The sequence below is a fragment of the Poecile atricapillus genome, chromosome 34 (assembly GCF_030490865.1).
Source record: "Poecile atricapillus isolate bPoeAtr1 chromosome 34, bPoeAtr1.hap1, whole genome shotgun sequence".
NCBI classification, from domain to species: Eukaryota; Metazoa; Chordata; class Aves; order Passeriformes; family Paridae; genus Poecile; species Poecile atricapillus.
This window is the reverse complement of record NC_081282.1, coordinates 1,370,745-1,393,509: the sequence shown is the minus strand read 5'-3', so window position 1 is coordinate 1,393,509 and position 22,765 is coordinate 1,370,745. Positions and strand designations below refer to the sequence as shown.

Here is a 22,765-nt window from a genome sequence, read left to right as displayed (position 1 = left end):
GAGCCCTGCTGAGGCTTGAGCTGCCATCTCTGCTGCTTGGCTGTGCCTGCCCTTCAGGGATGTTGCACAGAGCATGGAAAGGTGTTGAGAGTGACCAGAGCCAGCCCAGAGCTCTCCAGGCCCCTCTGCAGCTTTGGCCATGTCCATTGACATCTGGCTCCCACAGCCTTACCTGACCTCCTCACAGTGCCCAGTTCCCTAAGGCAGAAGGGGATCCCAGCACACCATGGAATGGTTCTGATCTCTGCTCCCTTCTAGATTGGGATGGTGACATGGATTATCTGGAAGTGCTGGTTAATGCTGGTTTGAAGACCTTGCCAGACGCTGGAGGCAAGTTCTCAATGTCCCTTCCCACACAGAATAATCAGTGTCAATGTGGCAAGAGCACACTCATGTTCCATTTCCCTTAAGAGTCTGAAGGTTGATGGATTCTGGGAACCTCGCCCTGCTCCCTTCTGGATCTCTGAGTGATCCCACAGCATCGCTGTCAGTGGTAGAAAGGAGCATTTAGCTGTCAATTTTCTTCCCGTGTGCAATGCCAGTGTCTCCTTCCGTGAGCTCTGTGCACCCACGGAGAGGAGCAGAGAGGGACGGGGCTGGACCCAGGGCTGTGCCCCGGGACTGTGCTTTGTGTGGCTCCTTTGCCAGCCCCAGGGAGCCTGAGCTGCTCCCACTGCTGCTGCCAAGCCCTGGCCCTGCCTGGGGCTCAGTTCAGAGCTGCTGGCAGCTCCAGGGAGTCCTTTCTCTCCTGACTGCCATGCAAGGGGCTCCTTCCATCCCAGTGTGGGCCCACTGCAGGCACGTGGTCCCCCTGCTCCTGCTCCGGAGTGCAAGGCAGAGATGAGGGAGTGCCTTGGAGGGCACCAGTCACCCAGGTGCACTCACTGCCACTCCAGCCTGAAGGAGAATCTTCAGCAGTGTCACGGGAGCTGTTCTGTCCCGCCTTTCTTTGCAGATGAACTTGATGATGAAGATGATCTGGATTCCCAGTCCATATCAGTTACTGAGACTGATGATGAGGAAGATGATGAGGGTAGGTCAAGGCCTTTCCTGCTGGAAGACCAATGGACGAATTCAAACATCTGGACATAATCCTGAGTGATCTGGAGAGATGCCGTGGTGGGTCCATGTCCCTCAGCCTTCTCCTGAGACTCAGCAGCCGGGGGCTTTCTCTGCACATCTGGACACGCCGTGCCCAGCATGGCGGGAAGGGATCCACGGCAGCCTCGCTGCTCCACTGCTGCTTTCCTGGCCTGCAGGGCTGTTTCCCAGCCTGGCCTGGCTGCAGCTTCTCCCCAGCCTCTGCAGGAAGGCATTTGGCATCAGCTGCCAGGGAGCCCAAACTGCAGCACAGGCCATGCACACCCTGAGAGCCCCTGCAATTTCCCGGTCTCAGGGTAGATCAGGTGTAGGGGCTGTTTGGAGGAGGGAGGGCCGTGGAGCAGCTTCAAAAGCCTGGGCATTTTCCTGATCCTTATCCATGTCTTTGCAAAGTATTGCCTGGAGAAGACCAGCACAGCACAGAGAAATTGTGCCATGCAAGCTCAGGGGCTTGAGCAGTCTGGTGCCAAGGGGTTGCAAGGTGCCTGCAGGCCCCAGCTCTGGGGGAAACAGAGAACGTCCTGGCTGTATCCAGCGTGCTGCCAGCTCAGCAGTGGAGCACAGCACAGGCTCACGCTGCCCATTGCTCCCACAGATGCAGCCGGCACCACAAGACATGCTCAGAATATCTGGGAGAGCATGAGAAGAGTTTTCTACCAGGGAACACATGGTTTGATTAAGTTAATGGCCATTGTGGCTGGTGGAGCACTTTTCCTGATGATGTGCTATGCTGGAATCTGGTATTGCTGGAAGAGAAAATGGTGAGTGTTTTGCTGATCTCAGCCTCCAACAGCTTCTTGAAAGGCTGCTCATAGTCAGGAAACATTCCCAGTGAGGCTGCTGTGCACTTGAGGCTAGTTCTTGGTTGCCCAAATAACTCTGCTGAGACTTCTGCTGCTGCCCAGGCCTTTAATTGGCCTCTTAATTGCTGGGCCTTGTCCTGGGGAGCCCGCTGGGGCTGCAGCCAGTGCTGGCTCCCACTGAGGCTGCCTGGCCAAGAGCAGCCCCAGGAGCAGCGGGCAGAGGCAAAGCAAGGTGGGCAGGAGAAAGAGCGGGGACGAGATTGCCCTTGAAAGGCAGAGGCGCTCTGGGGCCCGCTCCTGTCCAGGGACCCTGCCCAGAGCCATCCCCTGCTCGCCGGGGCCTTGAGGGGCAGCTGTCCAGCTGGGCCAAGCTGTGCCAGCAGCTCCAGCCGTGCTGGGGAGCCTTGGCCGCTCTGGGCCCTGCTGTGCAGGAGGGTCCCTGCGTGCCAGCGGCAGCTGGGGGCCTCAGCCACCTCCTCTCTCCACAGGAGCACCTCTGCACCTTCACAAGAGCAGCCAAAGACTTTAATCACCGAGAAGCTGACCTGTCATCCCCACTCTTCACCTCTGTCTCCCTCTGCTCTGCTGCAGCTTCATCCCTGTCTTGAGGGCGTCCCAAGACCCACACCTGAAAAGGGAGACCCTCTGCCCCTGAGCCCCCTGGCCCTGGTCCCTGGCCAGGACTGATATTGGGCAGCCCCTGTCCACCAGAGCAGGGCTTGGCCCATGGTTTTTGTTCCAATAAAGAGATGGAGCTTTCACCTCAGTGTCTGGCTGGTACCACCAGCAAAGCCCTCATGGCACCAGCCCCGCCTGAGCTCCATGTCCAGGAGCAGCCGTGTGTGCTCACAGTGTGGGCAGGCAGGAGCCAGGCAGGGACTGCCATGACCAGTGGTGGGTCCATGAGGGGCTGGGGGAGCCCAGGCTGAGCGTCCCTGGGCTGTGAGGGCACATTTCCTTCAGTGGCATCACCTGGGCCTGCACCTCATGAGGCACCCAGGGCTAATTTGGGCTCTCTCCTAAGGTGTGCAGGGATCCCCCATGAGGTGTGCAGCAGGGTTAAATTGAGAGGGTTTTTTCCTCTTCTCAGCACAGCAAAGGGGACACTCTTGGCTGAGGTTTTGCAGAGCTGGGAGGAAGCCTCTTGCGAGCCCTTGGGCCTGGCCTGTGGGCACAGCGGGCAGGCAGAGCCCATCCCTTGAGGCCAGTCCGGGCTGCTCGGGCCGGGCCGGGCCGGGCCAGGTGAGGGCCCCGGCAGGGAAGGGCCGTGGCCGTGGGCTCTGATGAGGCTGCTGAGCTTCACCCTGGCCCTGTGCTGCAGCCAAACACACATTTACAGCCATGGCCATTCTCTGGGGCACAGGAGGCCCCCGGGGCTATAACTGAGGCCATGGCTTCTCACCCTGAAGGGAGGCTGGCTCTGTTGGTTCTCAGGGCACAGCTTAGATCCCAGTTCCCTTTGTAAACCTGCTGGGGAAGTGTGGAGGGGCAGAGAGTTCCAACCCTTCTCATTGGGAAGTCTGGCTGATGCTGTGGGGTTTTTCAATTTTTTGCCCTCTAAATTTGTGTCCTGGCAGAGGGTTAAGTTTGCTTGCTCTCACAAAGGCCCTTTTCTTCTTGGTGCTCCGTGGGACTGCAATGCAGCCGGGGTTGAAGGAGGATCTGCGGCCGCTTGGGCCATGATTGTGAGACACCGTGTGGGACCTGCTGCTTTTGGCTGTGATTTGTGGTGCTGCTGGTTCAGGCCTTTTACAGTAACTGGCTTCAGTTCATTCATCTTGTCACCATGGTTTGGAATAAATCTCTTGAACACCCCTGTAGTATTAAGAGGCAGGCATTGCTTTCTTGAAGTGCTGCATACACAGACCATGGGGATCACAGGGCCTTCTTGGTGGGGTCTTCAGGTAGCCTGGTGGTCATTGAGGAAGGAAGCTGATTCTACTGGAAAAAAGAGGGTTTTCCATGTGTGGAAAAGAATAACCTCTCACTTGCCCATCCCTTTTTTATACAAAGTTATACAGGCAAGTGCATTCAAATATCTCTATCTGCATTGTCAATCTATTTTTCTGTCTATCTATCTATCTATCTATCTATCTATCTATCTATCTATCTATCTATCTATCTATCTATCTATCTATCCATCTATCCATCTATCTACCTACCTACCTACCTACCTTACTAATCTATCCTTAATTCTATTAGCACTTAATCTATATTAAATGAAAACATAACTTAATCTTATTCTGTTACTACAAAAAAGTAACTAAAAGTTTAATATATACCTTTTAAACACAATATAACAATAACATGGATTCACTATGAAAATTATAAAAATGTAGCAAACACATCACAATTCTATGTCATCTAGCTTTGAGAATAACCCACAATAACTGCAAATGTTACTAAAAATACTTATTCATAATAGAAATTTGCCTAGTATATGCTTAAATTGGTTAGGATGTTAAAGTGCAGTTTTTCTAGAGAAAAACCACCACAACAACATGGGATTTGGCAAGTTGCCATCCAGCTTTTGTAGCACTTTTCAAAAACATTAAGTCCAATTTTTAAACTAAAACCCAAAATCCAAATTGGTATATATGCAGTTATATGTGTTTTATATAACAAAAGGACTCACATTAAAATTACCTTATCAAAATTGTGGAAAAAACAAGCAAATAGATAATATATACTTTAACTTAGCTTTGTCTTATACAGTAAAATTCTCTTGACTAATTATTTTTTAAACCACAAATCTCTTCTGTAGATAACATTAATTGGAAGGTTTTCCTAGAAGTTGTAAATCACACCATATTTTAACCTTGGGTTCTAAAAACAATTATTGCAAGGCAACTTCTGTTAAGCATTTTTTTCCCTTTTTTTTTTTCTTTTTTTTTTCTTTTTTTTTTTCTTTTTTTTTTCTTTTTTCTTTTTTTTTTTTCCAAACCTTCAAAGAACCACAATAATTTCTCTAGTAAAACTCTAAAAACTGCAATTGCATAAACTCATGATTACTTAAAACACAAAATTAACTCCAAAAGGGTATACAAAAACACTCCAAAAACCCAATAAATCACGACCCTGCAACAAACCGGGCACCATCCCGGTGTCCCCCCCGAGAGAGGGAGTGGGGGGGTCGACCGCCCGCCCCGCCGCTGCTGCAGCTCTGCTCTTATCTTTTTTCACGTTCTCCACATACTCTCGCAGCGAGGAAAAACGGAGAGAAATTAAAAAAAAAGTTTTTTTATGCAGTTTTTTCTCTCAATCTCTCTTGTTGTTCGCTGATAGAGGAAAAAAAAGGCATGATTTTGCAAAAGCAGGCGATTTTACACGAAAAGTCTCTCACGGCCAGGTGCTAACAACGGCGATCATTGCAGTTTATCAGCTTCTAATTACAAGGATGAATTTTGAACTAGATACCATATAGTTTGAGATTTTTTGACTAGTTTGTCTCTCTTTGAAGCTGTCTGAGCCACCTGTTTCTGCTCAGTTGTTTCTGTAATTGTTCAGAGTGGCCTTGGAACTTTTCTTGCACTGCTTCTACCCCCAGGGTGCCTTTGTTCTCTGCGCTCACCTCGCTCCCTCATATCTTCCTGGTTCGGGTGGAAACCAATTTAAATTTGGCTTCTTTTCTTCCAGGGTGGTAAAGATGGAACTTAAATAAGGTTGTAGTGCTAAAAGTGACTCCAAAAATGAAGCAAATAGTTCTGGATGTATCACATCCTGCCATAACTGAACAGATTCTGTTCGTTGTTTCAGCGTTCCCTGTGGAACTTTTTTCTCATTATTTTCTTCTCCCTAACTCTCCCTCCCTCTCTCCATGGGCAGCATAGATAGAAGTGCTTGCCCAGCAGTGGGAGGTAAAGGCATCTGCCGCTGTGACACAGGTAGAATTACGGGGCTCACAGCTTCAGCATATCTCACTTTTCTGCTTTTCAAGGTATTAATTACAATTTGCTAAGTTCGACCAAGAAACACAGTGTCCTTGCTCTTTTCCGTAATTGCCGTTTCCCATATCAGAGCCGATATATCAGTCCGTTCTTGCCCCGCAAGAAGCAGTGAGCACTGCAAATGCTCAAGACAATTAGCCCATATAATGAGCATATCCAGGTCCCTTTCCTGGGCTGCTTCGCCTCGTTTAACGAGGATGCTGAGAAGCAGTTTATCTGCCGCCGCAAATTCCACATCCATGCTGATGGCAACCCGCAAGGGGGAAGGTTGCGACCCTTCTACAACGCCCTTGCCTGCCTGGGCCCACCCCAGCAGCCCTACTTCCACGTCTAACCGCTCCGCGTCTCACCGCGCTCAGGCTGCCTATTTGGTGCCGATCCAAGCCCACAACGTAATGCCCAGATCCACTCTGATGACTCCAAAGCCCTTCTGCCCGCAGGGATGTCTCTGGTCGGAGCGCTAAATATTGAAAGACCCCCGAGCTGTTCACCAGTCTTCACAGAAGTAATTGTGAATGCCGTTTATTTCTATCTTTAGCACACTTTTATAGGGTTCTACAGGGTCTGCAGGCAGAACAAGCTACTATTGGTTAACACACACAGTTTACATTTTTTCTCTTACACACAGGGATATTGTTTTGCCTTACTCTCTCTTCTGCATGAAGGTTTCAAGGACTTTAGCCCTTAATATCACGACTTATTTCAAAGGCTGGTTTGTGCATACAGGCCTTTACTAATATATAAAATACAGCAACAGTCCAAGCTGCTTCAGAAGTGATTGGCACTGAAGCACAACTCCTCCTGGCACCCCAACTACCGGTGCTAAGATGGATGTTCAAGGGAAAGGTTCCTTCCACCCATCATGCAACCAGTGCCACATGAAGCAAGTGGATTGCTCTTATCACGCAGCGCGCCCATATTGGTAAACTGAATCGCCCTGGGATTTTGGAAATAATTACAAACTGGCCTGAAAGTGAAAATTTTGGTCTCACAGATGAAGAACAAGAAGAAGTGACAAGAGCTGAAGAAGCTCCACCGTATAACCAGCTGCCAGCAGAAGAAACACGCTACGCTCTGTTCACTGATGGTTCCTGTCGCATCGTAGGGATGAACCGGAAGTGGAAAGCAGCCGTATGGAGCCCCACACGACAGGTCCCAGAGGCCACTGAAGGAGAAGGTGGATCAAGCCAACTTGCTGAACTCAAAGCTGTTCAGCTGGCCCTGGACATTGCTGAAAGAGAGAGGTGGCCAAAGCTCTACCTCTACACTGATTCATGGATAGTGGCCAATGCTCTGTGGGGATGGCTGGAGAGGTGGAAAGAGGCTAATTGGCAGCATAGAAGAAAACCAGTTTGAGCTGCTAAAGAGTGGAAAGATATTGCTACCAGAGTAGGGAGACTACCAGTGAAAGTCTGCCACGTAGATGCCCATGTCCCCAAGAGTAGAGCTAATGAGGAACACCAAAATAATAAGCAAGTAGATCAGGCTGCGAAGATACAAGTGTCAAAAATAGATTTAGATTGAGAACATAAGGGAGAGTTGTTCCTAGCCCGATGGGCTCATGATGCCTCAGGTCATCAAGGTAGAGATGCCACCTATAAGTGGGCACGAGACCGAGGGGTGGATCTAACCATGGACAGTATTTCTCAGGTTATCCATGACTGTGAGACGTGTGCCACGATCAAACAGGCCAAGCGGTTGAAGCCCCTCTGGTACGGTGGGCAGTGGTCCAGATACAAGTATGGGGAGGCCTGGCAGATTGACTACATCACACTGCCCCAAACCCGCCAAGGCAAGCACTCGGTGCTCACGATGGTAGAAGCCACCACTGGATGGTTGGAAACCTACCCTGTGCCTCATGCCACTGCCCGGAACACCATCCTGGGACTTGAAAAGCAGGTCCTTTGGAGGCATGGCACCCCTGAGAAGATTGAGTCAGACAATGGGACTCATTTCAAGAACAGCCTTATAAACAGCTGGGCTAGGGAACATGGCATTGAGTGGGTGTACCATATCCCCTACCATGCACCCGCTGCTGGAAAAGTTGAACGGTGCAATGGCCTGCTTAAAACCAGCTTGAAGGCACTGGGTGGGGGAACTTTCAAGAACTGGGAGATTAATTTAGCAAAAGCCACATGGTTAGTGAACACCCGAGGTTCCACTAACCGAGCAGGCCCAGCCCAATCTGAGCCCTTTAGAACGACAGATGGAGATAAGGTTCCAGTGGTACATATGAGAGGTATGCTGGGAAAAACTGTTTGGGTTAATTCTGCCTCCAGCAAAGACAATCCAATCCGTGGGGTTGTCTTTGCTCAAGGACCGGGTTGCACTTGGTGGGTGATGCAAAAAGATGGAGAGACCCGGTGCATACCCCAAGGGGACCTGGTTTTAGAGTGAACTACCCATGACACTGTGCTTGTATCTGTATCTGCATGTACATATGTATATAGTTAAAGTAGTATGTGTTAGTGTATAATTTAAAGGTTTAATATTTGATGTAACATTTTGGTATGGGAAAAAATTTGGGGTGGATAGTGTTGAGGGTTAGGTGGGAATTTTTACCCATTATGTGCTGAGAAACCTAACTACCGGTACTTAAGGGTGCTCACAAAGGACAAAGAGTGGCCGGGCCCAGGGTGGCGGGGAAGGGGGCAGAAAAGGAGGGTGGGGACAGTTTTTGGCTGGCTTTTTCCTCGGCTTCGGGGAAGAAGGACGTTCGTGCGCTGGGTCGCGGAGCTGCTTCTTTCTCCTTCTCCCCTCTTGGTTGGTGGCCTCGCACCCGCTGTCCTGCCAGGCATCGCCGTGGAGCTGCTGATACACCTCATCCACCAGCCCAGGATCTCAGCTCGTCCCTGCTGTCCCAGCTGACTGTTTCCTCGGAGCCCTGCAGGAGCACCGGGACTGACTGCCCGAGGGGTTTGTGAAAACAAAGCCTCTCCTCCATCCCGTCTCAGCCGAGAAAGCTGTCCCGGAATCCCTGGTTCTGTTTTCTTGTTATTGCTGTAGTTATTGTTTGTTTGTTTACCTGGTTATACTAGTAAAGAACTGTTATTCTTATCCCCAGATCTCTGCCTGAAAGCCCCTTGATTTCAAAATTATAATAATTCGGAGGGAGGGGGTCTACATTCTTTCATCCCAAGGGAGGCTCCTGCTCTCCCTAGCACACACCTGTCTTCTAGAACCAAGACAGAGACAAAAGAAATAAAGCAAAGGGTTAAAACGGCCGGGTGCCCTGGTGAGTTGCCAGGAACACACCTGGTATCTCAGGGACACTCCTTTTATCTTCCCCTGCTGTGAGGGGTTAATGCATATTCAAAGCGTGTCCCCTCCCTGATTCTGCCTTCTTAGAATATGCTCTTGCACAATTTTATTTTCTGCTGGTCAGCACTATTTTTGCTGGTCATCATGATTCTTGCTGATCAGCATTATTTTGGAGTTTGGTTTCCTTTCTTCTGGAAATGGTCGATAAGAGTATGGGCCCCTCATCCTTCCTTTGAGGGTAGCTGGTCTTCATATCTTCCCCCCCCTGCCAGCGTCCTGGTACTTTTTGATAACCATTTGCTCTCCATAGCCTGTTTTCCACAGCTTGATCTTCCCATTGTCCAGATGAAACATATCCTTACCATTCAGAATTCCTATCTAAGCCTATAACTTGCTAAGAGAGAAAAGAATATAGTGAAAGCATATAATATCTATATTTATCAGAATAATTGTGAAAAGCCAATATTTACAACATGAATTCTCAACACACAGTATCTTAAACCTGTTTAAATTCAGGGATAGTGATGCGGTGCCAGAGCCCCAGGCCAGCTCACCACCACCAAGGCACCCTGAAAAGTGTGGGGAACAGCTCCTGAGTTTCACAGCAGCAGCTGAACCTTAGAGCTGCTGCCCTACAGCACGTTATAGCTGTCAGCACAAGGAGGAGGGAAAGGACGAGGAGAAGGCTCTCTGAACGGCACCCAGGAAGGAGCACATGCTCTGAACGGGTCACGGACAAAGCCACAAGCACTCTGCGCTCGGGATTCAATAGAAAGAGTGGGTACAAACTGTCAACCAATGAGGAGCCAACAGGGCAGGAGCATGAGGCGGGATTAACAGCACAGGCACCAATAAGGATAAGGGGGAGGAGAGAACAGGTCACAGGGGCCAATGGGGCCTCGAGGGTTGCGGGATTGACAGGGGCGTGGGGCAATCAGGGATTGGCCCAACTGGGGATTGACAGGGAAGGGTCTGGAAGAAGGGGCAGTGACAGGCAGGGAAGGTTTGGGGATAAGGGGTTGGGTCACAATGATCGGCAGCGTAGGGGAGGATACAACTTAGGGGCAAACCAACTCTGGGGGAACATAGGCAGATAGGAACAAACCATTAACTGTACAACCATAAATTAAGAAACTATTGAAATGAACACATGCCACAACAGGATGGCATTGCAATACCCTAAAAAATTCTAAGGGTACCTAGTGCTGCTGCAGTAACACAAGAGAACTGTAACTATGTGTTACTAGTTGTTATCCATATTAGATAAAAATGGCTTAACTCAGCTTTATAAAGCAGGAAGCAAGTCATGGAGAGTTGAAATGATATAGTTGGGACAGCGCAGCCATTCTGTTTTTTGCGAGAGATGCTTTTAAGCAGTGGTGGTAGTAACGTACTCATCTCCTGTAATTTTGCTCCTTGTGATCTACTTATCCACCTCTCCAGTTTTTTGCCCTTTTTTCTTTTTCTTCACTTCTTCAGCTGACTGCCAAAAGGAAACACAGAACTTCAATGTTACTACCAAAATAATATATATATCTTTTTCAAAGTAAGAAATACTCAGAGCTTTCAGAAAACACAACAGAAGTGTTGGAATGTATAAACAGTAGAAGATATTGAACAGTATTTTTACACTATACATGTATATCAGCCAAAAAAATGGATAGTGGGGCTTGAGGAACAAGGATATAAATGAAGTTTCATTGAAAGGGCTTATTTTGGTTTCTATGTGCTGTCACCACCATGATGTAAATAATTCACAATCCATTTAAATTTTCCTAAGTTGTATTATTTCATGATCAGCTATGATTTATTTAATTTCTGTTGTACCCTTGACTGAATGATCTGAGCACAATCTCCGAACAAGACAAATGGTAGAGTAGCAAAGGGCTAACAGGAGAAGTCATCTTGGCATGTATTGGCTTTGCCAAGTTCTCTGTGAGTGCTTTTGTTTCTGTTCCTCTTTGGTTCAAAATGCAATACATTTTCATTACTTCTGATGACTCACCTCTGAAAGAAAAAGGCAGTAGCTGTTTTTGGCAGGCTAAGTTGCATTTACAAATTGGCTCACCTCATTGGCAGCAGAACTCCCTTGTTTCTTATAAAAGCTGCTCATCAGCTTGAGTTGGGAGAAGGTGCAAAAGGGTGAGAGAGGCTGACAGAGCTCTGATGGTCTGAGGATCCAATGGTGCAAAGATCTGGAAGGTGAAATACCTTTTCTTGAGTTCAGGGTCATTAGGGAAAGGGAGTGTGTGCCTGAAAGCTTGGTTCTGTCAGCCATATTCACCTAGTAAAAGGTTTTTTCCCAGCACCCATGTGTGCAGCCAATGCCACGGGATGGCTGCTCTTTCTGTTGTGGGGGCATTGCAGCCTCCAGCTGCAGAGTATGCAAACTGAGCTGCATTGAAATGTGTCCTCCAGGGCTCAGTTTTAGGCTGGTCCTGGTTACCATCGTTACTGATCATCTGGATGTGGGGATTGAGAGCACCCTCAGTAAATTTGCTGATACCCAGTTGGGTGGGAGTGTGGATCTGCTGGAGGATGGGAAGGCTCCGCAGTGAGACTTGGACAGACTCAATCAATGGGCCAAGGACAATGGCCTGAGGTTCCACAAGGCCAGGTGCCACATCCTGAGGGTCACCAGACACCTCAGAGTGAGACAGTGTGCCCAAGGGGGCAAGAGGCCAAGGGCACCTGGCCTGTATCAGCACCAGTGTGGGCAGCAGGAGCAGGGCAGTGCCGGCCCCTCCGTGCTGGGCACTGGTGAGGCCCCACCTCGAGTGCTGTGTCCAGCTCTGGGCCCCTCATGAAAAACAACATTGAGGGGCTGGAGTGTGTCCAGAGAAGGGCAGTAAGGCTCATGAAAGGTTGAGAAAATGTCCCATGAGGAGTAGCTGAGGCAGCTGGGTTTAGTCAGTCTGGAGGAGGCTCAGGAGGGACCTCACTGCTCTCTCCAACTCCCTGCCAGGGCCATGCAGTGAGGAGGGCCCGGTCTCTTCTGCTGGGCCTGCAGTGAGAACCAGAGGAACTAGCCTCACGCTGAGAGAGGAAATTCAGGTTAGATTTTAGAAAAAAATTGTCACTGTTCAGGTGTTCAGGCCTGGGAATAGGTTGGCCAGGGAGGTGGTGGAGTTGTCTCATCGCTGGAGGTGTTAAAGAGGCCTCTGGATCTGATATTCGGAAATGGTTTAGGGTTTGCACTGGCAGATGCTGGGCTGACGTTGAACTGAGTGGTCTTAAAGATCTCTTCCACCCCTGACGGTTCTACAATTCCAAGAGCTTCCTACCTGGCTGAGGGGAAGGCTCAGGGCTGTCCCGAGTCCGCCGCGCCCTGAGGCGCTCGGGCGGGGCTGCGACTGCGGCGGCTCCTGAGGGGCCGAGCCGGGCGCTGCCCTCAGCACCGCGGGGCCGCCGCTGCCCCTCAAGCCAGCGATCCCATCCCTCAGCCCGGCGATCCCATCCCTCAGCCCGGCGATCCCATCCCTCAGCCCGGCGATCCCGCCCCTCAGCCCGGCGATCCCATCCCTCAGCCCGGCGATCCCGCCCCTCAGCCCGGCGATCTCACCCCTCAGCCTGGCGATCCCATCCCTCAGCCCGGGGGTCTCACCCCTCAGCCCGGCGATCCCATCCCTCAGCCCGGCGATCCCATCCCTCAGCCTGGCGGACTCACCCCTCAGCCCGGCGATCCCATCCCTCAGCCCGGCGATCCCATCCCTCAGCCCGGCGATCCCATCCCTCAGCCCGGCGATCCCATCCCTCAGCCCGGCGATCTCACCCCTCAGCCCGGCGGTCTCACCCCTCAGCCCGGCGATCCCATCCCTCAGCCCGGCGATCTCACCCCTCAGTCCGGCGGTCTCACCCCTCAGCCCGGCGATCTCACCCCTCAGCCCGGCGATCTCGCCCCTCAGCCCGGCGGTCTCACCCCTCAGCCCGGCGGACTCACCCCTCAGCCCGGCGATCTCACCCCTCAGCCGGGCGGTCTCACCCCTCAGCCCGGCGATCTCACCCCTCAGCCGGGCAGTCTCACCCCTCAGCCCGGCGGACTCACCCCTCAGCCCGGCGGTCTCACCCCTCAGCCCGGCAGTCTCACCCCTCAGCCCGAGGGGCAGCGCTCGGCAGCGGGGACCCGCCTCGCCTCGGGATCTTCCCGGAGCCCCCCGCTCCGCCGGGTCACAGGTACCTAAAGCCTGTGATCCTGACGAGCCTGTGCTGTGGCCGTGGTTGGTGTCTCACGCTTCTGCCATAAGAGCTTCAAGGGGAAATTCACAAAAGTTTAAAAGCAGAAACCTGGACTAGTTCTGAGTGTAGTTTCAGAGCAGTTGGTGTGTGACAGGACTGGGCCTCAGCAGGATGGACCAGCAGTGGTGTTCCCAGTGCCAGGAAGGGCTTGTCCCCTGCTCTTTTTATGGCAGATACTCTGTGTGTCAAAGCTTATTCAACTCTCTCTGGCTCCGTGCTGGAGCTGATAAAGGTTTCTCTAAAAACGTACACACTGTCAAAATAAAAATGTTTCATTTTTTTATTGCTTTTTTATTTAATTTTAAACCAGAAAGAACTATTTTTAGCAAGTTATCAGTTATATGAATACATATGCAAATGAGATCACAATAAAAATTTATCTAACTACCTAATAAATTAGGAGGAACAGATTGGATAGACCAGGATTAAAGTACTAATTTTATTATGCTAATTATAAACCTTGAGATTTTCATGTTTCTGCATCTCAGACCTCAGAGAAATGTAGCTTATCTACTCCAGGAGCTGGTAATGGAAGAAAAGAAATACAGGAGTCATTATTTCAATGTTTTAGGCCACAATTAAATGAGCTTGGACCTCCGTCCTGTAATTTGTCTCAGTCATCCTTTTGTTTTCTTACAGAAATCTGAGTTCTGGTCAAATCATCCTGTGTGATGTAAAGCTCTCCTGCTGTCAATGCAGCAGGCTCGAGTCTCAATGAAAATCTCTTTTTCTACAGAAACTTAGAGAAAGTTGCCAGTATTGGCTCCTAAAATGAATGTAAGGTTAAGGTGTGTGGGGTTAAAACCAACCTATTCTCCTTTACCATGTCTTGTTCTAGAAGAAAACCAGTGTGAGCTGCTTCAGAACAATGGTCTGCCACTTATGATTCAGGTATTGACAGAATCTCAGGACGAGGAACTCATCAAAGCTGCTACTTTTGTGCTGCAGAACTGCAGACACATGAGTAAGCTTGCAGATATTGCTTTCCAAATGGTTCTGTCCGTCTCTGTGTTCTGCTGCTTCCCCAAGTGATTTTAACTGTGGCAGCTTTGTAATTCTGTGTACTCCAAGAGATGTTTGTTTTCTGCATAGAAAGTTGCTTATTTGTCATCAAGAACTGACTTAGGCAGCAAAAAGAGAAGTAAAAATTCCAAGAGTGTTGCAGTAATGCATCTTTCCCAGTTCTGATTCTCCAAAATACCTGGTTTGTTTGCAAGGCCATGGTTTGAAACTTGTTTCCAGTTCAGTCTCTCTCAAGAACACCTTCTCTATTCCATGGCATAGCTCAGTCAGCAGACCTTATCTCTGAGTTTGCAAACAGATGTTTGAGACTATGTGAGCTTTCAGTCAGACTTTGAGAATCCTCTGTAATTCCATTTCTCACAGACAGGCCACTGGTTTCCTGGAGCCTCCCCAGTCCTGTGCTAACACTCCCTGTTTTCTACAGCCACAAGCAGATAGAAAGGTTTGTCTAAGGCAGGAAGGCTCAATGCCAGTGCACTGACTAATTTCTGTTTTAAATCTTCAAACTTCTGCTCATCTTTTCCCCTCCCAATCTCACCTTCTACTAGCTTTTCATACGAGAGCTTGAGGGCCTGAGTGTACCCTTTGACCCACAGCCTACAATATCCCAACAAGTCTAAAAGTCTGCTAATCTCTCTCTTGGTTTTCGCTTGCAGGAGTGAGACTATCCCCTTAATTCTTTCAGGATTCAGTCTCTGGTTCCCTTGAGAAATTATATGTCCTAAGTATTTTACCTCACATCCTACAAATTGAAGTTTCCCCTTTGATACCCTCAGTCCTTGGTTTCCCAGAAAATTTAATAATGCTATGGTGGATTCCTGAGCCTTCTTTTCATCTTCTCCTGAGAGAAGTAAATTATCCACATACTGGAGAAGTTTTATTTCAGGTGTGGTTGAGAAAAGTTGTAGTACTTCCCCTAGTGCTTGACCGAATAAATCTGGGGATTCAGAAAATCCTTGGGGCAGCCTTGTACACATACACCACTGATTCACCACCTGCTACAGCCTCTGTAGGTTTGATTGATCTGATGTGTGTTTGCAGTTAAAAACCCCACTATTCTGCCTAGTCCTTCCCTTTAATTTGACTCACAAGCTTCCCTTTTGCATCTCCCTCATTCCCCACATCTTTACTCTCATTGGTTACACCAGGGCTCCAACCCATTTTATTTCTAGTTAATCTGATTAGGTAAGAACCTGGGATTGTGATGTCATTGCATTAGCAGAAGGAAGTAATACTTCCTGCAGGAAAGATGACAATTTTTACCTTTGAGAAGCAAGTCATGATCTGACTGGAAGATTAAAACAGAGCAAGCCAAACTGTGGTAGTAACACCAACTCATTCTGCAGGAGCACAGCTCAAAGAGGGAATTATGGCTCATGGACTGCAGGTAAGAAAGCAAAATGTCCTTGTGTTTGGTTATTTGCCTGGAGGGGGCTTTGGCTGAAGGGGGGGAAAGGTCAGCTTTAGCAAAAATAGCAGAACATTAGAAATACTGACTGTGTTTCTTCTATTTACTTGGCAGAAAAGATGGCTTTCAGAGCAGAGGCATCTTGATAGACTCACTTTTCTACAAATGCATGACATTATTTGACTTTAACATAGCTATATTCATATTCTTTCATTCTGTGCTGATGAAACAATACTTATGAATTCCTCTACTGTACAAAATTGCTGTAGTTCATTTTGTTGTTTTTTCTGAAACTCAGAAATCGACATCAGTAATTGAACAACAGATGATACTGAAACTAAATGAAACAATTAATTCCTCAAGTTGTAAACTCATGAGTTAAAAATTTAATGATTTTGTATGATAGTTTAGTAGATTTCTTTAGTATTATGGGCTGTCACTGTAGTATTCAGCAATATGCCACAAAGCAAAGGCTTTAATGAGCCTGTAAGGCAGGTTGCTGTGGTGCTCAAACTGATGCAATCCTTCAAGTTCTGATTTTGAACCTTCCATTAGGCTTTAAGAAATGCTTCAGACAGAGGATATTGCAGCAGATATTGTTTGTACCCAAGACTCTCAGTGAGCAGAGTTGTTAAACCAAGTAACAGCTACAAAGCTGCACTGCTAGACTAGCTCTAAGCAGTAATGACTGTTTACATCTGTGTGCCTCAAGATTACCTTTATTCCACGGTTACATGCACACAGACAAAGCTCATCCCTCACCTGAGCTGAAGCAGTTGCAGTGTCACTCATCAAGTGCAGCAGGAAGCTCAGTTTTGGTAAGAAAGCTGACCTTCCCCTTGCTGTGCAGAAGAAATGCTGTGCATTTAGAAATGCAACAGCAGATTGTAAAGCTGAAGTCCATTAAATACCACAGTCAGGATCATGATTAGGCAAAAGAAGCTGCTCAAATTGCAGAGAGAATTATCACTGCATTTAAGCTGCAGTTAAGTAGAATGCAATAGACATGGGAATCTTGGAGACAAAACAAACCCAAACAGAACAACACAAACAGCACTTTTATACTGGTGTCAGTGACTATCCTTAAAGGTGCTTTTTTTTGATACTTCAAATGATACAGAGATGGTGTTTATGTGTTCCAGTAGTCTCAAATAATCATTGTCTTTGACCAATGCTTCTAATTCAGTCAGAATCTCATTCCCAGCATGAGCAGCCTCCCAGAGGCAGAAACGGGCCAGTTTTGAGCTGCCCAGCTGGGCTGACCAAACACCAAAGCATGAGCAGCTCTGCACTCACTGAAGCTGCTCTCAGTGCTGTGGCACAGCCCAAGGCACAGCCCATGCCAGTGTCACTGCCAGCGTCTCTCCACGATCAACGAGGCACGAACAAACCTGAGCTATGGGCACCCTCTGCAGCTTCCCCTCTTCTCACTGCCATCCCAAAGCTTCTCCTTTTGGGTGAGCCATCTCCCCTGTCCTCTGAGAGAGTTAATGGCTGGAATGTCAAAGGCTCAGCTGTGAAATCATGCTTGGCAGGCAAAGCTTTCTCTTTTACACAGTGGAGAACGATGGTCAAAGTAGAGCAGCACCCCAAAGTGACATGCTGACCTGGAATCCCAATCTCCTTGCCTTACATTTTAATTTTTGCTTGTCTACCACACGAGCAAGCTACTGAGCTCTGCAGAAGGGCAAATGGAACAAGAGGGAAGGTTGTTATTATTTTGGGTGGCTTTTTTAATGAGTTGATGATAGCCAAGAATTGATTTCATAATGAGTGGGGCAAAGTACTTGTTATGCATTCACAACTCCATTCACAACTCAGCCACCAGCTCCAGTTATCAGATTGTGAATTGTTCTAGCAGAAAGATCAAAAACTCTCAGAAATATTTTTATTTTGACACATTATTGGAGGGGAGGAATTTTTTCCTCACACTGTCACAGACTGGAAGCTTTTTCTTGAATGACTTTGTTGCTAGTTTTAGATGTATTTCCCTTTTCCTTGCAGATAAGAGATGAGGAAAGTGGCTACAACAAAAATCTGTTTTGCATTCCTAAGCATTATGAAGAGGATTTAGAAAGAGTCTTCATTCCTCATGGACTCATCCTGGACAGGTATGAGGGTAAACAGAAAAGAATAGGGACAGTGATGCCAATTTTTGTCCCTCCAAATGAAAAAAGCCTGAGGTCCTGCCCTGTGCAGCCCATGAGAAACGGGGAAACCCTGCAGCCCAAACACTTCTGTCCTAAAGTCTGGTATAAGAGGGGGTTCATGGAGAGGATTCCTCTGCAAGCCCAGTCAAGCTTCCATGTTCCATCAACTATCTTCAAGCCCAGCTATCCTGCAATATTTGTGTTTATGGGTTAAATCTGCTTATGCTGTGCAAATACGTAATTTATTTTCCTACGACTTGCTGTGCTCACAATTTGCTAGTTATAAAAACCTAACAGCAAGATCAGAGTTTTTACTTGAACATTGCTTAATAGATGCACAAACAGCTCTGATACACAGAACACTTTCCAGAATTGCCTTTTTTTTCCTTCTTTCTCCCAGGACAGAGCGTTTGGCTCGAGATATCATGCAAGACATGGGAAGTCATCCCATTGTTGCACTCTGTGTCCTTAAAGGAGGCTATAAATTCTTTGCTGATTTGCTGGACCATATAAAAGCACTGAATCAAAATGGTGATAAATCTGTGCCTGTTACCGTGGATTTTGTCAGAATAAAAAGCTACTGTGTGAGTAACTTTCTTTTCTTTGGAAAATTGACTCTCTCCATAGACTGGCATTCTAAATACTGATGGTTTGTGTGAGAACCCCACAAAAATTGAGTTTATGTGTACATTCTCTTCAAATTACATACTAAAAAGGAACTGATTTACTGGTCTGCCCCAAAGGGTGGATATTATATATTCACTGGAAGAAACATAGCAGAACACTCAACATGACAGAGCCAGGGGCAGATCTCAAACTCCTTCCTCTTGCAAGAAGCAAGAGCAGCTCACCTTTCAAACAAATACAGGACAACACTTTGGGGCATGCTTTATGTGACTTCCATCTCTTCTTTCTCCTTCTAGAATGAGTCACCTGCAGAAAAAATCAGTTTTATTGGAGAGGAGCTGTCTACACTAAGTGGGAAGGTATGAATTGGCATCTTCAGCTTTTAAAGGAAAACAACTGTTCCTGTGTATTTTCCAGGAAATCCATCTTTATTAAAGATTTTGATACTGCATACTTCCAGCCTCTTAACACTGATTTAAAATGCTGGGCTTTGAAACAGTGAATAATTCCCACTGATCTCAGTGGAAACTTGAAGTGATCAGCAATGAGTGCTCCCAAAGGTCCCATTCCCCATTTTATTCCAGAACCCCCAGAAATGAACCACACTCAACTGATTCATTCAGTGCCTCTAGAATACAGTGCTGTACACAGAGCAAGATATAGACCTGACACAGGTGCCTTTATCACCATATTTTAAGCTTTCATAAATACTTACAAAAAGACTCTTCAGTAAGCATCAAAGTCAGTCAGTAGTTCAAGTGACAATCTCCTTTGAAAATCAAGGCAATTTCCTTGTAACTGAGGGTTTTAGTGTGCTTTTCTTGGCTGTATGGTTTGCTGAAAATTGCCATTTAAGTATTTTTTTTTCTTTCCCTTCTTTCCCTATGTAATCTCTTCCAGAATGTGTTAGTAGTAGAGGTAAGTAATGACTGAAGGAGGGGTGGAATGACACAGATTCTTTTCTCCCTTCTTTTCAAATGAATACATATTACATATAAAATAATAATTAATGAAGTTACTGGGCTGCCAGGTTGGTATGCTCTAATTTAATCCACTGACAGTCTGATTTTCCTTTCAAACTTGAAGGATAATTTTTTTTTTTTATCACTTTCAGGACATTATTGAGACTGGTAGAACAATGAAAGCACTGCTTTCAAAAATAAAAGACAAGAAACCAAGGATGGTGAAAGTTGTAAGGTACAAGGATACAGCTGCTAACTAACACATTCAAATCATTTGGGTGAATAGTCATTGTATGCTGACAAGTGCTTGTTTGGCTTGAAGTTTGGGGGGAAGAAAGCAAATGCAGGAAGCAATCCTTACCCAGCTGCTGGAAAATTAAGTGTTTCTTGAACTGGGAAATTTCCCTGTGCACTACCATCCTCACTGCTCAAATTAATAAAGAAAGGTTTTATGGCTCTTTCTGTGCAGTCCATGAAGTCTGATGGATTCCCTGTTTCTTACTTTATGTCTGAAGGAAATTGATGTCTTTCCATAAGTTTTCTAACGTTGCCTCAGTTGCCTCAATGCTGGAATGACAACACTCAGAATATCCCTTACTATCCTCAACTCTAGAAGTTTCCAGAATCTGAGAGTCTGTCAGCACTTGGAAGATGACTTCAAGCAGCATTCTAGATCTGCTTTTAGTAGGTCTCTAAAATGAAATTTTGTGGACTATCCCTATGTCTGTCAAGTAATCACAATGCTTTATAAGAACAGTTGCTTTATGCACCAGTTATTCAGACAGGCCTTCTAGGGACTGTCCAGGAGGTTCTCAGTTTCTTCTGAAGTGCACAGGCAAACCAAGAATAGATAAGATTTTGCAGAAGAAATGTCCTTTTCTCCCTCCCTCCCCACTAAAATCATTCCCAGCCACTTGGACATGCTTCCCCCTCTGTGCTATTCCAGTGTCCTGAGGCATTGCTACGTGGAAGGGCAATGACCTGAGACACAGGATTGGAGGGAACTGAATACAAACCAGAGCCACTTGGACATAAAGAATGAACCTAGATCAGAGCCTTTGCTTCTCCCTCCACGACAAGGCTGAACACCACTTCTTTCTGTGAAATAATCTCACTGTCTTGATTTAATTGCATGATTTTAGAAGCTTATGGGGAGGTGTGGCAGAAGGGAAGTCTACAGCTTAGACATATTTTAAAAACCAATCTTCTCTGCTCTGCCTTACAGCCTGCTCGTCAAAAGGACATGTCAGAGTCCAGGTTACAGACCAGACTGTAAGTATCATGTTTTTCTAGTATTTTCCAAAACACAGTCTTACAATTTCCCTTCAGGCAGCACATCTGACAACTGCACAGAAGTTTCAAGAAGGCCAAGAGAAATGGGGAGAAACTACATAAAAACTTGTGAACTAATGTCCAGCTATGGCATCCTGAGGCCTCATGACCACCTTCTGTTTTTCCCCTGGCTGGCCTCAGTGCAGGTTTAGCTATTTGATATATAAATTTAACTATTTAGATAGCAGAAATGAATCAAACCTTAACTGTGTGTTGCTTTGCTTTGGCCCTGGAGGGCATTGGTTTTGACTCTGCATTATTAAACTTGCCTTGTTTCCAAACTGAAAAGTCCTACTGAATCACAGTTCATCTACTTTCACTCAAGTAAAATCTCATTCCTTGTCTCTTCTCCCAGGACTAACTCATAACCAGGTTTTAAACAATTATTTTGTTAATAAACATAACTCTCTTAACACCTTAATTATATTGCTGACTGATGGGAATGGTTTAGATTCTAACCTCTCTCATCAATTTATAGCTCAGATTCTTAAGGGAGCACCCTGAAAGAGATGATGCCTATTACCCTTAGCTCAAGTGTGTGTTGAATACAAGCTCTGCATTTAAAAGCTATTTCCACCACTGAAGTATAAAAAGATCTGTATTTTCTTACAGATAGAGGCTTTGAAATCCCAGATAAATCTGTGGTTGGATATGCTCTTGACTACAATGAATACTTCAGAGATCTAAATGTAAGTACATGCACATTCCTCCACTGCCAAGTATCAGGTACCCAGCAAGAAGATTTGCTTCTACTCAGAGCTTCTCAGCAATTAAAAAACCTTCAACTCCAGCTAGAAACTTCCAATAAAGGAGCAAAACCATTTTTAAGGTGCCAAGTTGGTAATGCAGTGTAGGTGCATGAGAAATGTTTGTGCTTCACCTTTTTATAATTCTACTCCACAAGTCTCATGGCTCAGCCGTGCTGCAGAACATTCTGAACCCCCAGGATGGTGAGCAGCACACAATCTGTGACCCCATCTGAAAATAACTTGTAATTTGACTTTAATTGGATATTTGTCTGACTTAGTTCAACCCTGTGTTGCTCTTCAGCCACCAGGTCTTTAAAGCAGCCCTGCAGGGACTCTGGGTGAAGGTTTTCCATACACTTAGGGATAACATGTCTTATATCTTACATGTCTGTAAGAAATCTTCCCTTATTCCATTACAGCTTCTTCAGGCTGCACAGAGTAGTAGCCATGGAAACATCATAAACTGATAGGGTTGATCATTTTTACCTCCTTTGTTTTCCAAAGTACTTCCTTTATTCTGTTTAACTCAGAAAGTTTTTTACTTCAAAGCCTTTTTCCTAAGACAAAGCAGTCCTGCTGAAGACACAAACAGTCTGTGCTACTGCTCAGCAGCATTGAGGAGCATGCAGTAATTTAATAAACCTAAGTTCTTTAGAATATATAAATCTATATATTACAAATAAACTTGCAAAGAATACTAAGAGCTGGAGTTTACTGCAAGTAGGAAACTTCCAACTATTACGGTTGTAGTGTGTTTTTAGTACAGTGCTGGGAATACAGCTGAAAATCAGTCTTACACTTCATTCCAAGATAGAGATTGATAAATATTGTACTTTTTATTTTTTCTTTTTTTTTTTTTCTTTTAGCACATCTGTATTTTGAAAGAGAACGCCAAAGAGAAATACAGGATGTGATAATCTCAGTCTTCTGGAGCACTGATTTCTGGCTGCTGATTAGGGGATATAAAGCATCCCATCGGGAAATTCCTTTTGCTACTTGCGTGTCCCGGAGCAGCAGGAGAAGCTCCCCGTTAGTGGCAGGAGCTGCAGCTCGCTCATTCCCCGTGTGCTGCGCGCTGAACACGAGCTCTGGAGACGCTGGGATTTTTCCTGCTGGAAGCAGCAGCAGCAGCAGCAGCAGGAGCTGGGTGCGGGGCTGTGGCCATA

General features: G+C 46.6%; 1 protein-coding gene across 2 annotated transcripts; it reads left to right on the top strand.

Moving 5' to 3' along the window:
• The first annotated feature begins 15,740 nt into the window (after positions 1-15,740).
• Positions 15,741-22,513, top strand: LOC131590711 (hypoxanthine-guanine phosphoribosyltransferase-like). Of its 2 annotated transcripts, none has more exons than XM_058860980.1 (9): positions 15,741-15,758; positions 17,784-17,890; positions 18,330-18,513; positions 18,853-18,915; positions 19,457-19,474; positions 19,671-19,753; positions 20,744-20,790; positions 21,463-21,539; positions 22,466-22,513. In XM_058860980.1, the coding sequence occupies exons 1-9, from the start codon at positions 15,741-15,743 to the stop codon at positions 22,511-22,513; spliced, it is 645 nt and encodes a 214-aa protein (XP_058716963.1). The 2 variants fall into 2 exon arrangements, with proteins under 2 accessions (XP_058716963.1, XP_058716962.1); XM_058860979.1 differs by lacking the exon at positions 15,741-15,758 and adding an exon at positions 17,379-17,405.
• The last annotated feature ends 252 nt before the right edge of the window (positions 22,514-22,765 follow it).